At 36.6% G+C, this 17,706-nt stretch overlaps 1 protein-coding gene across 1 annotated transcript in view; it reads right to left on the bottom strand.

Annotated features, from left to right (window-relative positions):
• The window catches only part of LOC105482770 (zinc finger HIT-type containing 6), a 56,321-nt gene that overhangs the window by 24,038 nt on the left and 14,577 nt on the right, over nt 1-17,706 (bottom strand). Inside the window, exons 6-8 of the mRNA XM_011743086.3 lie at nt 6,249-6,317; nt 4,094-4,174; nt 2,624-2,701 (exon numbers count right to left, since the gene is read on the bottom strand). Coding sequence (XP_011741388.2) covers nt 2,624-2,701; nt 4,094-4,174; nt 6,249-6,317 — 228 coding nt within the window. The remainder of the gene's footprint in view (nt 1-2,623; nt 2,702-4,093; nt 4,175-6,248; nt 6,318-17,706) is intronic.

Genomic DNA, 17,706 nt, shown 5'->3' with positions numbered 1-17,706 from the left:
TTTTTTTGGAGATGAGGTCCTGCTATGTTGCTCAGGCTTGTCTCAAACTCCAGAGCTCAAGCAATCTGCCTGCCTCAGCCTCCCAAAGTGCTGGGATTACAGGCATGAGCCACAGGCACCCAGCTAGGCTCAGGTTTAGTATCAAATTAGTCTATTCTAGGTATTCCTTATAGTCAACACCACTAACTTTTCACTTTATTAATCTACTATTCCCTTCACTTTGGGGATTAAAAAATTAAGTTTTGTTTAGTAAAATCCTAAAGTCAGTTCCACGTAATTCATGTTTAAACAAAATCATTTACATTGTTTCCTTGGAATTTACCTCTAGTCAATCATTACATAATTCTTATATTATCTGTTTCACCTTCTAAATTCAGTTCCTTTCTTGCCATGTGCCATATTTTATCTAATTAGTTCATGTAAATGTTACTCATGTTTTAAGCCATGAGACCATGGCTTTAGTCTCACAAGCCTACTAAGAGAATACCTAGGAGGGCCCATGTGTCCACTCACCTAAGCCAGTCAAACTTGACTCTGACAGAATATACTCTTCTTCCAAAATTCAAGGAAATCAGAATTCTTGGTAATAAAAGACAAACAGGGGATACTGAGCATTTTAAAGTTTATAGTATAGGACACACTGCTTGGGCCCAGAGAGCAGTTATTTTTTAACTTGGAAATGTGTACTGTAAGTCCACAAAGAGCCAAAGCGGATGGAAATCTCAGCTTGTCCTAGCATACTAGGGTTTTTGAGAAGAGCAGCAGAAATGCCCATAGGATGTAATGTCCCAAAAGGGAGCAGTTAAGGAAACTGCTCTCATGCCATTGCATAGAAAGGAATCAGGATACCTAGAGACCACAACTCAGAAAGCTACAAGTCAAAACGTTAAGACTTATTTTAACAAAGAGCCAAACGGGATAAATCTAAACAAAAAATACATCAAAGAAGTACGCTTAAATGAAACTCACACGACCTAGCTCTAGGCATTCAACTCCTCTGCGCTTCATTTTCCTTTAACGTCCTCACACTAATGTTATAACTTTCCTCTTTAGGGTCCCAAAGAGGATCAAAGTTGTCAATAAGCAGTAATATTTTGAAAACAAATTTTTTTTCTGAGCAGTAGACTTAAAATATTCAGTAAACCATGCCATAAACAGATGTGCTGTCATCCAGGCTTTGTTGTTCCATTTACAGAGCACAGGCAGAATAGATTTAGCATAATTCTTAAGGGCCCTAGGATCTCTAGAATGGTAAATGATCACTGGCTTCAACTTTAAGTCCCCAGCTGCATTAGCCCCTAATAAGAGGGTCAGTCCATCCCTTGAAGCTTTTATGGCAGGCATTTACTTCTCCTCTCTAGCTGAGTCCTACATGTCATCTTCTTTCAATATAAAGCTATTTTGTCTACACTGAAAATCTGTTGTTTAGTGTAGCCACCTTCATCAGTTATCTTAGCTAGATCTTCTGGATAACCTGCTGTGGCTTCTACATCACCATTTGCTGCTTCACGCCACACTTTTAGGTTATGGAGATGGCTTCTTTCCTTAAACCCCATGAACCAACCTCTGCTAGCTTCAAACTTTTCTTCTGCAGCTCCCTCACCTCTCTCAGCCTTCACAGAGTTGAGAGTTAGGGCCTAGCTCTGGATTAGGCTTTGGATTAAGGGAATGTTTGGGCTGGTTTGATCTTCTATCCAGACCACTAAAACTTTCTCCCTATCAGCAATAAGACTGTTTTACTTTTTTATCATTCTTGTGTTCACTGGAGTAGCATTTTTAATTTCCTTCAAGAATTTTTCCTTTGCAATCATGACTTAACTAGCAGGAGAGGCCTAGTTTCAGCCTATCTCGGCTTTCAATATGCCTTCCTCACTAAGCCTAATCATTCCACTTTTTATTTAAAGTGAGAGATGTGACTCTTCCTTTCACTTGAACACTCACAGGCCATTGTGTGGTTATTAATTGGCCTAACTTCAATATTACTGTGTCTCAAGGAATAGGAGGCCTGAGGAGAGTGAGAGAGATGGGTGAATGACTGGTTGGTGGAACAGTCAGAACACACACATTTAAGGCTGCCATCTTATATGGGCACAGTTCATGGTGCACCCAAAGCAATTACAGTAGTAACATTAAAGTGTTACTCCTGTATCACAGGTCACCACAACAGATATAATGCTAATGAAAAAGTCTGAAATACTGCTAGAATTACCAAACTGTGACACATAGACTCAAACTGAACATGTGCTATTGGAAAAATGGTACAGATAGACTTGCTCGAAGCAGAGATGCCACAAACCTTCAATTTGTAAAGAATGCAATATCTGTAAAGCTCAGTGAAGTAAAACACAATAGAACAAATAAAAGAATGCTTGTATTTTAAAATATTCTATTTCCCCTATCTCAGTTGACAGAAAATAAAAGAAAATAAAATATTTTAACCTGGATGATTTTTCAACCCAATTTGTCCTATAAGTGTGATTATTTTGAATTCTGACTTGAAAGTTGAAAACTAAAAGTCATGTTCATAGCTAGATAATTAGTTTAATAACGAGCTAATCAAGCTACTTAATTATGTTATAGAACTAAAAAATATTTAAAGAAATGGGGAGGAGAGCAATTTTACCTTACTAAATTTTGCTGCATATATTCAATCTTCATTAAAATCTGAACCCCAGTCTGAGAGCGAATGTAGGCTTTCAACCTGAAATAAAAAACATCACATTGAAGGAAAAGTTGATTTTTTAATATATTTCCACATAGTCTTATGGAGACTAAGCATTTGTACCTAATAATACTTAAAAGTTCATCTATTTAAGCATAGAAAAGGAGATAAAGATCTTTTCTAACCAGAAATCTGAAAAGAAAATAACTTTTTTCCTCTGTTCATCTTAAATTTTAAAATATCTGTTTCAATAAATTAATCTGGCTATATAATTTTACAAAAATGTATCCTATTCAGTGACATTTTGTCTTACTGGCAAATATGTGACTAATGATAACAACTAGGTTCCATTTATAAGGAAAGAAACTCAACTATCATAGCTATTTTAAAGACTGCTTGATATGTGACATGGGTCAGGTTCAGTCTGGGCATGACCTTTTATCAAAAGCAAAAGAATGAGATTCAACTAGAACTGGATTAGACATTTTAGAATCCACCCAGTCTAAATTTTAAATACCAGGTTATTCTGGAACCAAACCAAGCACTCGTTCATATCCCAAGCAAGTACCATCTGGTGAAAATAAAGTCAACTGGGTTTCTACCCAGGAGCACTAATAACTCACACTCTAATAACAATATCCTTTTTCAAGCAGTGCCTAGTATATGCTAGGTCCTGTACTAGGAATTTTATACATGGTATTTCTTTTAAGCCTTGTAACAATCCTATCTAGGAAGTGTTATCATTCTTATTTCACTGATGAGAAAAAAATAAGGCCTGGAAATTAGGTAACTTGCTCTTAATCACACAGCTAATAAGGGACAGAAACTGCTATTTTAACCCAGATATCCATGACTGAATCTTTCCACTATGTTATGTTAACCACTTCTGTCCATGCTGTATTTCTGAACAGGAGGCAGATTGTACTTTACTTAGTTCTCTGAAAACTTGGCTGAAACAGGATTTCCTGTCTTTAAAAGTTACTTGGAAACTTTTAATTTTCAGAGTTTTTCATTCAACGTCAAAGGTAGTTTAGTTTAAGGGTTAAGAGTAAAAACTTTGACTCCAGACTGCCTAGGTGTGAATCCTAGCTCCCCTGTTTACTAGCTATAGGATATTACTTAACCACTTTAAGGCTCAGTTGCCCCATTTATAGAATGGGTATAATAATAATCTACTTTTCAGAGTTATTGTGAGGATTAAATGAATTAACATATTTATTATTGTCTGCTTTGAAGAGTGTCTGGAACATAGGAAACAATGAATGTCAGCTACTGTTGTTATTTTTACTGACAGACCTGCAGTAAACACCAAGAAAACATGAGAGAAAGTAAATTGCATTACACATCACATTCTAATAGTCATGGATGACCCTAATAAGTACATCAACATTTTTAATTATTTCAGAAAGTTACAATATTTTTGAAGCATACCTTTGACGAATTACAGGATCAGACTTTTCAGGATCAATGTAAGGCTTTAGGATTTCATTAATAGTTTTATCATCTGGTACTCTTTCCAACAAAGAAAAAAAAAACAAGCTATATTAGTATTGATAACTTTCTACTAAAGGTGTTAATTTTGAATTATTAAATTTTGTGGCTTTCTTGGTTTAAGTAACTGAACAAAGACCTTTTATATTACTCTTGGCAAAATAAAATATCCTTTTAAGCAAAAAATACTTAGGAAAAAGCTCAAAAAGAGTTCTTGGACACACTTAACAAGGTCTTAAAAAACAACATTTTGAGAAGTTCTGTATAAATCAATTACAAAAATATGAAGCCTCTTTTAACACACACCTGTACTCAAACATGAAAAGACGAGGTCAGGATAAAATATATTTGACACTAGCAGAAATAATAAATCTGAAAAAAGGTTTCAGATTTCAGTGCATGTTCAAATTTATTCATTCTAATTTATAAGACCAAGTTAAAAAATTGATACTAATTTCCTTGGAAACATTTTAAGTTTTCCAACTTTCCTCCATATATGCACACTGTTTTAAACTTATATATAAAGCTGTATAAACAAAATTAAGACACTGTTTTAAAACAGTAACTTTCCTCAATCATTTATACATATTCATATATACTATTCAATATACTATTGGCTACATACCCCTATCTGTAAAATAAGTCGTTTCCTTGTATGCAACTCCAAATAACAAAGTTCTTCACTAAAATCCCTTTGACAACTACAGAGGATATTTATGTATAATGTAGGAATATGCTAAATATACTACTTAAAGAGCAACTTTAAAATTTTCCTAAACCAAGGAATGAAATAGTTCACAAACATCAAAATGTTTTGTTTGTTTTTGTTTTTGTTTTTTTATTTTTTTGAGACAGAGTCTTGCTCTGTCTCCCAGGCTGGAGTGCAGTGGCATGATCTTGGCTCACTGCAACCTCCGCCTCCTGCATTTAAGCTATTCTCATACCTCAGCCTCCTAAGTAGCTGTGATTACAGGAGTGCGCTACTTCCACCAGCTAATTTTTGTATTTTTAGTAGAGACAGGGTTTCACCATGTTGGCCAAGCTGGTCCTGAACTCCTGGTCAAAAGCGATCCACCCGCCTTGACCTCCCAAAGTGCAGGGATTATAGGTGTGAGGTGCCGCATCTGGCTGACATTAAAATGTTTAAATGACACTTGAAAATGTTTTAGGCTGGGTGGGGTGGCTCACGCTTGTAATTCCAACATTTTGGGAGGTAGAGGTGGGAGGACTGCTTGAGGTCAGGAGTTTGAGACCAGCCTGGGCAACATAGTAAGGCCCTGCCTCTACAAAAAATAAACAAGAATAGCTAGGTGTGATGGTCTGAGCCTTTAGTCCCACCTACCTGGAGGTTGAGGTAGGAGGATCACCTGAGCCCAGGAGGTTGAAGCTACAGTGAGCAGAGATCTGCACCACTGCACTCCAGCGTGGGCAACAGAGCAAGATCCTGCCCCAACTCCCCTCCAAAAAAAAGAAAAAGAAAAAGAAAAGAACAAGTTTTAATATGAAACAGTAACACAAAAAACTTTATGCAAATTAATTCCAATGAGTACACCTATATATCTCTAAAATAATGTATTTTCTGAGTGATACACTATAATGTTAACAGTGGTAATCTTTGCATGGTAGAATTTTGGGTCATTTTTCATCTCCTTAACCACCACCCAGCTTAAGAAACAGGAAACTTTCAGCCCTCTAATTCTCCTTGGATCCCTCTCCTCAATACTTGCTTTGCTGCTAAAGAAACCATCATCAGGATTTCTATGTTAATAATTTCCCTTAGAGTTAGTTCTATCACCTTTGTAGGTATTTCTAAAAGTACACTATTGAGTTTTCTGGCTTTATTCCCCCATATTTACAAACAATCATGTTCTATACATTCTTCCTTAACTTGCTTTTCTTACATTATTTGTGAGATTCATCCACGTTGATGTGCATAGCTGTAGTTCATTCGTTTTTAGTGGTGTTTAGCATCTCATTGTATAAATATACCACAATTTAGTTATCCATTCAACTACTGACATTAAGTTAACAATTTATTTTAGATACACAGCCTCCAAATTAAAACAAATCAGTGATTAAAAGACAGCAGTGATACCTTTTTTCTATGTACTCAGCTTGACTTTGAGGAAACTGGAGCTTCACATGCCAACAAAACTGCTGTTTTCTAAGAGAGAAAATAATCATGTGAGAATCAAGGTAGTAGATAATAAAAGTCTAGATGCAAATTGAACTTTCTAAATTTTCACTTTAAGATGATTCTAAAATTATTCTTAGAATTTAACATACATTTTCTATTAAGAGCTAATGTCTCTGGCAAGCGTTATTAAGAAAGAAAAAAAAGGGAAGCAGTTCTGAATTCCAAGGACTTCACATTTCTGAATTAGAAGGCAATTTCTCATAGTTCAGGGGCTTTTGAGAGCAGTGTGCTACTATTTGAAGTTTACAAATAAATTTCCTCATGACTAAATACAATGAGCTGATGTCTTTGCTTGACTAGTCTGGAAATTAGGTGAATGAAGTATTGTCCGGTTGAGTCCAGCTGGCTGGAGATACACTTCTGAGGCATGAGTACGTGCATTCAGTAGCAAAACAGTAGACAACAAGCTGGTTGCTAAGCAGAATGCACTTTGAGCTACAGTCTTTTTGCTTTCAGGTCTAAACTTTGGTTTGACATAGGATCAACAGCAATAATTCACTAAATGCCTGATTTTAGAAAAATGACTATATTTAATATATCTAAATTTAGAGACATTCACATGATTCCTTTAAAAATCTAATGCTCCAAATATTGAATCCATTATCAAAATTTAAATGTCTTCACTACATGATGATTTTACACAATGTTTTTCTTTACTTAGAAGAAATTTCTAACAATCAATTAGAGCAAGTTAATGACCACCAGCATCTCCTTAAAATCTATCCCATAGCAGTAGGACCCCAAAATCTAAAATAATTTTCTTTTAATACAATCTAGTAATCTTTCACCAAACATTTATATGATTTAGTAGAATTTCTGTCAGAAGACAATGACCATAATTTTATTGAGAACAAAGTTGAAAAATACTCTTTACTAATCTAAAGGACAGATGTCTAAAATCTCAGAGGAAAAAACATTTAAAAATTTGAATGCAAATGCAAATGACTAGTTACTCGTTTTAAAAAAATAATTCTTCCAAAATAAAACATTTTGCAATATTCCTTATTTGTGAAGTAGGTATACCATAATAGCATTAAGGGCTGAGAGACATTTTTTTATAAGAAATAAACTGATTTTGTTCATCTTAATGCATAATATAATTTCTTCCTAAATACACATTTTTTCCACATTAACTTAGGGAAAAAAGGATTACCAACTTGCCATCTTACAGAATTGCAAACCATGCTCAATCACCCCAATTATTGCTTGAGTAATTTCAAAACTCATTCGCCTTTTAACATTTAGTACACCCTGAATATGTTCAGAAAGCACTTAACATTCCAAACACAGAGGGAAAAAGCCCTCGGAGATAATTTTATTTGCTGTAGTTAACTAGCTCTACTTATAACAAAGTCATTCATTGCTATACATTGTTAAATTATTGATAAAAATATTTCTGTATTTGGCCTCAGCTCATACACGAACAAATCTGAAAAGTACACTAAGTTTTAAAATGTGATCTTGCAATATTCCAAAAACAAAGAAAAACAGAATAATGCAAAGAACATTCAATGTACCCATACTCAGATTTAACTCATTTACAAGTTGCCATATTTTTGAGGTACTTTTATTTCTTCTAAGAAATAAAGGGCTATTGATAACAGTAGATGATTTTCTATACTGTACTTTAGCCCAAGGTGGGCAAATAGAAGTTGAAGGGTGTTGTATAAAGAACTGCTGAGGCTGGGTGCAGTGGCTAAGGCCTATAATCCCAGCACTTTGGGAGGCCAAGGTGGGCGGATCATGAGGTCAGGAGATCTAGACCATCCTGGCTAACACGGTGAAACCCTGTCTCTATTAAAAATACAAAATCTAGCCGGGTGTGGTGGCATGTCCCTGTAGTCCCAGCTACTTGGGAGGCCGAGGCAGGAGAATCACATTGCTTGAACCCGGGAGGCGGAGGTTGCAGTGAGTTGAGATTGAGCCACCGCACTCCAGCCTTGGTGAAAGAGCAAGATTCCGTCTCCAGAGAAAAAAAAAAAAAAAAAATTGCTGAAATGAGTGAGTTAATTTTCTCTAAAATGGTTTCCAATTCTTCAGTGTTGCTGAAATTACTGTAAGTCCTGACATGTGCTCTTCTTAAGACTGAAAGAATTAAGTTTGTTTCCCAGTTTTTATAATAATATATACAAATATATGTCCCACTTAAAAAAAATGCACATACATCAAACTCCTAGCAACATTACTTGGATTATTTTCTAAAACTAGATTCCAAGAGGTACAATCACTAAGATAGAGCAGGGTTTCTCAGTCTCAGCAGTGCTGGTATTTTGGACTAGATAATTCTTTGCAATGGGGGATTTGGTCCTTTGCACTGCAGGATGTTTAGCAGTATCCCAAGACTCCACCCTCTAGATGAGTGTTCCACTAGAAACACTCATACACCCAGTTGTGGCCACCAAAAATGCTACCAGAAATTGTAAATGTCCCTGGAGGCAGAATTATCACTGTTTGAGAACTACAAGGATAAAGGTTTGAACATTTACAACTACTCCTAATGCATTAGGGCTACTGTTCCCTAAATTCAACAAAATGCCTTCAACTACAATAATGTCACTATGTCCTTGGCATATCAACATTCTCAAAAATGGTATTACTATACCTTAGTATATTCTAGGTAACTTAGGGACTCCAAGATACCATGTTTAGAGTTGGGTGATAAGATTGGTGGAGTAATTGTGGCAACTGTTAATCCTCATGTTCCCTTGTGGACAATCTGACAAAGCAACAGAAACACTAACCTCTTCTAAGTCCTATGAAACCCAAGTAACTATTCATGCACAGCAAAGCTATTTCCCTCTCCTTCCCTAAATATCAATACATACATGCATTCTCAATGAGGGCAGTATGGCCCCAAAGAGGGCAAAAACTGGTTCTCTGAAGGGCCAACAAAATCTTTGCTATTTTAACGTTTGTGGCCCTACAAAGGGCTACTGTATGCAACCGATATACAGTGTATCTATGGTATCAAAATATCATCGCAGAAAGCTCCTTGGGAGGTCATAATAAAAAAAAGGTTGAAAAATACTTAGATGGCACTTGTATTAAATGAGGAAAATAAATATTTTATACTCATTTTCAGGGAGTTAATACAGGGCACTTATTTACAAACACATGCTTACTAGAAACTTGTTAAGGATCAGTCTCTCTGTGGCCTATTTGTTAACAAAAACAGAAAAAAAAGGGATCATTCTCTCCCACAGTTTCAAGAAAGTATGTGGATGAACACACACACTTAAGGAAAGAGGTTCTATAACCATAATCTAAATTATTCTTTTGACTTCATAACTTCAAATTGCAAATTTTCGTATGGGGAATGCTACCATGATCCCAAAGAAAAAGATGCAAATCAAAAGTTATTAGCTCCTTTTAAATGGCACTGCTCTAATGTTACAATAAGATGTTCAATTTCATTAATAACCAAAGAAATGTATATAGAAATAAAATATTTTTACTTATCAGGTTGGCAGAAATTAGAAATACTAAGTAAGTGTGGCAAAAGTGTGGCAACTTCATTGCTGACAGGAATATAAATTGGTGCAAGCTTCTGGTAGTTCAATTTCATAAAAGCTATAAATAAAAATCTGTAATTGAAAAAGTGTATATTTTTGCCTCAATAGTTTTATTTCTGGAAATTTATCCCAAGGAAAGAATTGGTCAAATAATAATATATATATAAAATGTCCACTGCACCACTTTATATAATAGAAAAAAATTAGAAACAACCTAAATGTACATCATCAGAAAGTTGATTAAATAAATCATGGTACATCTACATAATGAATTTTAAGTAGTCATAAAAGATGAGGCAGAACTTCATGTACTGATGTGGAAAACTGTGCATGTTGAATGATAGCCTTTATATTTAAAACACAGGCTTATACATATATTGGCAAGTATAAAGACCATACCCCAAACTTTTAGCTATGATTATTTCTTGACATTATAAAAGGAATTGACTTAATTTTTACCTACGAATATGTCTGTATTATTAAATAAATCTTCCACATAATGATTTGTGGGATTTTTTCCTTTTTTGAGACAGGGTCTTACTCTGTCATCTGGGCTGGAGTGCAGTGGCAAAATAGGGCTCACTGCAGCCCTGACTTTCTGAGCTCAAGCAATCCTCTCGCCTCAGCCCCTACAAGTAGCTACCACAGCTGACTGATATTTTTTAATTTTAGTAGAGACAAGGTCTTGCTGTGTTGCCCAGGCTGGTCTCCAATTCCTGAGCTCAAGCGATCCTCCTACCTTGGCCTGCCAAAGTGCTGAGATTACAGGTGTGAGCCACTGTACCTGGATGATTTGTTACTTTTTATAATCAGTAAAGTCAAAGATGCATTCATGGGGCACACACAGGATGGTAGTGATAGAAAGGACAGGAATAATGTTAACATTCTCTTTGAATTTAAAAATATTTCACTATTAGAAGTATTCATTTAAGAATTCTCTTTTGCCCCTTTTGAGAAAAAAAAATATATGTTTCTCTTTTTTATCTTAGAAACCAGTACCAAACCAGAACTAGGGTTACTTATCTAATCATTTTGATAGTCTCAAAGCTATCTTCCTATGAAATATGCCACAACTAAGAGTTACAAATGGAGGCTAAACTCTAAGAATGAAGATTTCTAATACAAAGTTTAAAGAAGCTTGAATATTTCTGTTCTTTTTTTTTTTAAATCACCAATTCTCATCCCACTCCAACACTGATTAACCAACATATACCCAAAGAACACAAACGTGAGCTCACCAGACATTAAGGACAAAGAGACCAACAAGGAGATGAGTCCAACACGGACTTCTTTTTAGGGCAGCAAGTCAATCACCAACGCTGGGCACTGCATTTTTCCCTCCATTTCACAATTTTCATATGAAAGCGTCCTGTTCTTTATGGACACTGTACATAGCAAGAAGGCTCAATATACTATAAGGTCCAGAGGTAGGATGGGGGAGAGGTTAAGTGGACTTTGTGTTTGAATCCCATTTTAATAATTTAGTTCTTAACATGTTCTTCAGCAAGAGACAATCTCTTTGTACCTCAGGCTTCTCATTGTAAAACAGGGATAACAATGGTATTTCTATCACAATTAAATGAATAAATAATATATCAAGAGTTTAGAGGCTGGACATGGTGGCTTATGCCTGTAATCCCAGCACTTTGGGAAGCCGAGACAGTTGGATCACTTGAGGTCAGGAGTTTGAGACAAACCTGGACAACATAGTGAAACCCCATCTCTACTAAAAATACAAAAAAAAAAAAAAAATTGCCAGGATTGGTGGCGCACAATTGTAGTCCTAGCTCCTCAGGAGGCTAAGGCAGAAGAATCACTTGAATCCAGGAGGTGGAGGCTGTAGTGAACCGAAATTGTGCCACTGCATTCTAGCCTGGGTGACAAGAGTGAGACTATCTCAAAAAAAAAAAAAAAAAAAAAGAGTTTAGAACACAGTACTCAAAAATGTTGCTGTTATTATCAGATACCGACAGTGTCTTTACAGAGTATTTTGCTGGGATTTCATAAGCAAACTCTATTCACATTAAACTTAGTGTTTAGTGGCTAGAGATGAAACTAGAAACATTAATACCAGGTTATATACGGCCCTGAATGCCCTGCTAAGCAGTATGGATTCTATCCTGTAATTAATGCACCAACAACAAAGGTTTTAAAGAACAATGAAATGAAGGGCTTACAGGGAGATTCATCATCCTACTACTTAACTCTCCTAATAAGTGTTTCCATAGTATATCCAGGACATTAACGTTTTAGCCCTTGTTTATAGTTATTAAGAGAAGTATTTCCAACTACTTTTGAGAATCACATTGACATATCATGTCAGTTCAAATATACTTAAAATTTTTACTTCTGATTTTTAAACACAGGTGACTCCATGAGGTAAGCTAAAGCTAAAACACATGTCTGTTTTCAGAATACTGTATCACTAATTACATTAGAAATTTCTACAGGTTCCATCCTGGCCAACATGGTGAAACCTCGTCTCTACCAAAAATACAAAAATTAGCTGTGCATGGTGGCATGTGCCTGTGGTCCCAGTTACTCGGGAGGCACAGGTTGCAGTGAGCCAAGTTCATGCCATTGCACTCCAGCCTGGTGACAGACTGAGATTCCATCTCAAAAAAGAAATGTCTACAGGTTATAAAAAAAACTACCAGTAAATTGTTTTATCAGAGAGCACAGCAAGTAGCAATAGTAAATAACAATAGTTTGTTTTAAAAGCTTTTCCTGTCAGGCATGGTTCTAAATATATGTATTAACTCCTTTAATCCTTATAATTCTATGAGGTAAATGTTATTATTATTTCATTTTACAGATGAAAACACTAAGGTAGAGAGAAGAAAGTCACTCCTCCAAGGTCATTACTCAGCTGGAAGTAGCAGAGCTGCTGGGATTTGAGCCCAGGCAGTGCTTCCTCATAACTCTAGAGTCCACATTCTAATCTGCTATATTATTATGAGCTTTCTAGAACTGAAAGTTCAAAAATAAACTATGCATTTTTCTGTACTGCGAATTCAAGTGTATCTCAGTTACTTTTTATTTTAAATATTTGCCTCCATATTTTAAAATCATTTTTAAGAGGTATAGTAGACATTTTGACTATCTACTTAGCAATCATTCCCCACCTGTCACCACCATCCTTCGTAATCCATAATCACACCTTAATGAATGAATTATATGCCAACCCTCTAAGGGTGTACCTTATGACTTAAAAAAATCAACATGCTTTCCTGGACACAACAGCTCCAGATTGGGCAGATTACGTAGGCAGCCTAATCATGGTGAATTTCAGGTTTTCTGTTTAGTAATGTTGGGAGAGAAGCACTCTGTCTGGATATTTACTATAACCCAAACTGTTACCAGCAATATCCTATGACTATGAGGATTACATGGACACCATAAAGGATACAATGATGAATCAGGAAAAAAAAAATGGGTCCTCGATGATATAACCAAGTTGTTGTACCTACTGAAGTCCATCTACCTCTGAACATTCAGTTATGAGAGCCAAAATGTCCTTTGTATATAGTTCAAATCTGTAAACCGGATATTCAATTTCATGCAATATAAAGCATCCTAACTGATAAAAGGGATTGATACAAACATTTATGTTTGTCTTTCATTTATAAGCAATAGAAAAGGAAGAGACACTAAAATTGTCAACTGGTATGACATCTGGAAGCAGCAAATAATACCTGATGAAATTTCAGGAAAAAATTTTGTTCTATTGTCAGCTATAAAATCTCAATTTAGAGTCGAAAGAAACTCTACCAAATTCTGATCTCTTCAAGAAAAATACAAAATCTATAAAATATCTACATAATCCTTCATTCACAGGCATTTAATCTTTTAAAATGTATTCCAAGATGAAAATTTGAAGTCTCTCAAAAATAAATGGAATCATTCCTTATAAAAATAATCTATTTTATTAGGATTAGTACCATGATAAGTGTTTTTTGGAAGCATGAATACAAAGAATCTGTTTAGTTACTTGGTATAGATTAAAATGACTAGAATTTGGGAGAACGAAAACCATAATTTTATGTCTCACATCATTATGTAAATACTTTGGAAAGTAATAGTTATATATCATATTTTTTGCCGTTTTAAAAATTAGTACCACTACTGCATGAAAATAATAGGAAACAGGTTAACTATGTGGTATTGGCTTTAGTAGAAAGTATATTAAGAAAATGGATATAGCAGGTGAAGACTGAAATGAAATGAAAAAGAACCTTTTTACTTCCAATAATTGAGTACTTAAGCAGTTCTCAACTGGGAGTGGCTGAGAGTATGGGGACAATTGGAAATGGCTGGGCAGTTTTGGTTGTTCCAAGACTAGGGAGCACTTGAGGGATTTAGCAGGTAGGGGGCAAGGAATGGGAAATTCCTGTAATGTATGGGAAAGCCCCACACAACAAAAAACCTGTCCCATTCAAAAATGCCAGTAGAGCCCCTACTAAGAAACACTAGAAAGTAGAAAGGAGAGCAGATATATGCATACCAAAAATGAATACCAGCACTAAATGCCCGCATCTGTTTCGTATTAACTGCAGAGAAAATATGTACTATAGGAACCTAGGCAAAAGAGACATAATGGAGAAGATGAGCTATCATGTGTACTTTCACAGATGGCTAGAAAATAAGGAAGAAAAAGACATGCTAGGATTTAGAATGGTGACCAGCCTGGGAACATTTAGTTGAATACATTAGGAAATAAGGTGGAGAGAGACTATAAAGATCCACATTCAGATATGGATCACTCGTACAAACAGGAAGATTTCCTGCTCAAAGTATGACTCTACCTAAACTCCCTGGCATGGCAGAGTGGGCCTCTCTCCAGCCTCATCTCCTATCACTCACCAAATCCCCACCAAACTACTTACATTGTGCTAACTTAGCTACACTATGCTTTTGCATATGATATTCTCACCTCCAGAACCATCTTTCCCTCTGTCTAGATAAAAACCTAGAAATAAAAACTATTTCTCATCCTTTAAAAACATGCTCAAATTCTATCTTCTCTAGGAAGTTTTTCCTGTTCCCTGCTCTCAGTGAGTAACACTTCTCTTGAAAGGCTGGGGCAGGGAGCCCTCCTCTGTGCTACCAAACCCCGTAAGTACTCCATTACAGCACTAACTATACTATGTTTTAAGAGTTTGCAGTCTTGTCTGCCCACTGACTGAACTAATTGAGAATAAGGTCAGTGACTTATCGGCACACAAATCAGCGGTTTTCAGGTAGAGGTAAACATCAGAATCATGTGGTGGTTTTTAGAAGTAAAGATGTCCTTGGCTGGGCGTGGTGGCTCACACCTGTAATCCCAGCACTTTGGGAGGCCAAGGCGAGTGGATCACTTGAGGTCAGGAGTTTGAGACCAGCCTGGCCAACATGGTGAAACCCCATCTCTACTAAAAATACAAAAAGTAGCCAGGCGTGGTGGGGCTTGCCTGTAATCCTAGCTACTCGGGAGGCTGAGGCAGAAGAATCAATTGAACCCAGGAGGTGGAGGCTGCAGTGACCTGAGATCGCGCCACTGCACTCCAGCCTGGGTGACAGACTGAGACGCTGTCTCAAAAAACAAAAACAAAAACAAGAAGTACAGATGTTCTAAGGCTCTATAAATTAGCAAGTTCTGCTGGTCGAGCCCAGGTATCTATAATTCTGTATTTTGAAATTGCCTCACAGTTAATTCTGACATGCACTCTAAACTGAAAACCACTAGTCATAAAACTGGTGCTATTACTGTCTCCATCTTACAGATAAGGCAACAGGCACAGGGAAATAAGTAACTTGCCAAGAAAACTTCCTTACAAACAAAGATTAAATTAAATTTTGTTATGTTTAATAAAATATAAACATTCAAGAAATACTAACTATATTGTTATTCCTCCTTTAAAAAGCAAATACAACGAAGAAGACTTACTCTGTTTTGTTTAATGAGGAATACTTGAATTATATTTCCAACTGCCTGGGAAGTAGCAACTTCAAATGAGAGGGGGATAAGAAGGAGTTAACCTCAGGCTATGGAATGGGGTACAGACAGTACAAGACTCAAAAATGAGATGACAAATTTCATCTACTGGCAATGCTGCCTATGCCCAATTGAGATATCTCTGAGCTAATGACTTTTGTGGGCACAGAAGCTTAAATGATTCTAAGTAGGTGACCATTATGGTGAGAACAAGTTTTAGAGAGGTGTATCTAACAGATAGGCTGGGTGTGCTGGCTCATGCCTGCAATCCCAGCACTTTGGGAGGCCAAGGCAGGTGGATCACCTGAGGTCAGGAGCCTGGACAACATGGTGAAACCCCAGCTCTACTAAAAATACTTAAATTAGCAGAGCATGGTGGTGCAAGCCTATAGTTTCAGCTCCCCGGAAGGTGGATGCACAAGAATCATTTGAACCCAGGAGGTGGAGATTGCAGAGCGCTGAGATCGCACCACTAACTCCAGCCTGGGTGACAGAGTAATATTGTCTCAACACCGGGCACGGTGGCTCACGCCTGTAATCCCAGCACTTTGGGAGGCCAAAGCGGGTGGATTACCTGAGGTCAGGAGTTCAAGACCAGCCTGGCCAACATGGTGAAACCCTGCCTCTAGTAAAAATACAAAAATTAGCCAAGTGTGATGGCATGCACCTGTAATCCCAGCTACTCAGGAGGCTGAGGCAGGAGAATCGCTTGAACCTGGGAGGTGGAGGGGGTTCCTCAACAGTCCAGAGTGAGATAAGAAGGGCCTGCATAGGACACTACAGCTGATAGATGCTGCGGTCAAGGAGACAGTAAGAAAGGGAAACATTTTAGAGCCATATCACAAAGGATGGACTTGGTGACCGGGAAAAGTCTTCCTTAAGTGAATCAGTTCGGGAACCTCAAGATGATCAAGTGTTTGGCTTTCCACTTCTATGAATGCTAGCTAATTACTGCTGTGGAAAGTTATACCCTGTGATGCTGTGTCACAAGAACTCCCTTACCACTGTCTGCATGGCTGCAGTAAGTAAAAGCCCAACTGGGGAACCATTAGGATTCTATTCTTTCACAGTGTTTTTTCTAAATCCTTGATGTTGTTCTGAAATTCTTCCATCAAACCATATCAAAGCTATTACGGCAGAGAAACCGCAGAGCTAAACATTTCAATCAGTTGACAAGTCTGTACTGGGCACCTATTATATCATCCCCCAAAGCTCACAGCAAAATCCACTTGTCTCCTCATGACCACAACTGCTAAACCCATCATTTTATTTTCCTTTACTCTTTCCTATAGCCAATTTACAGCAAAGTACAAACTTATACTATTTATATTTATAGGATACCATGTTAAAAAAAAAAAAAAAAAGTCCTGTGCTTTTAGAAGTACATTACCACATAACTTTTTAAGGAAAAAAGTGCTACTGGCATTAATACAGGGGTAAATAGGTATATTACTGCCATATAGTAAGGATGATGCAATTTTATCCAAAGAACAAAAAGTAATTTTTTGAATTCATAAAAGGTTTGTTATTTCTTTACAAGAGGGACATCTAGTGGCTAGCTTCTAAAACAGATTGAAGCTCTTAAATATTAAGTTGTTTAGTAATAGGCACATCTCTATTATCTCCATATTGTACTGTGTGTACAATTGTCTGTGTGTAAAAACAGACACACAAACACAGAGCTAAAGAACCCTAGGTCAAAAGGATAAATTGAAAAGTTAAGGACTTTCAGTTCTAAGCTGTTAGCAGTAGAAGAATGGTAAGTAGAAGAACTGGATTGTTTAGAACTGAGGGCCAATATCGTTTGGAGACAAACGCAGGGATAAGAAAATTGGATCCATATCTGAGGAAATGGATGGTTAGTCCACAG

Source organism: Macaca nemestrina, chromosome 1 (genome assembly GCF_043159975.1).
Source record: "Macaca nemestrina isolate mMacNem1 chromosome 1, mMacNem.hap1, whole genome shotgun sequence".
NCBI classification, from domain to species: Eukaryota; Metazoa; Chordata; class Mammalia; order Primates; family Cercopithecidae; genus Macaca; species Macaca nemestrina.
This window is presented reverse-complemented; position numbering and strand designations above follow the sequence as displayed.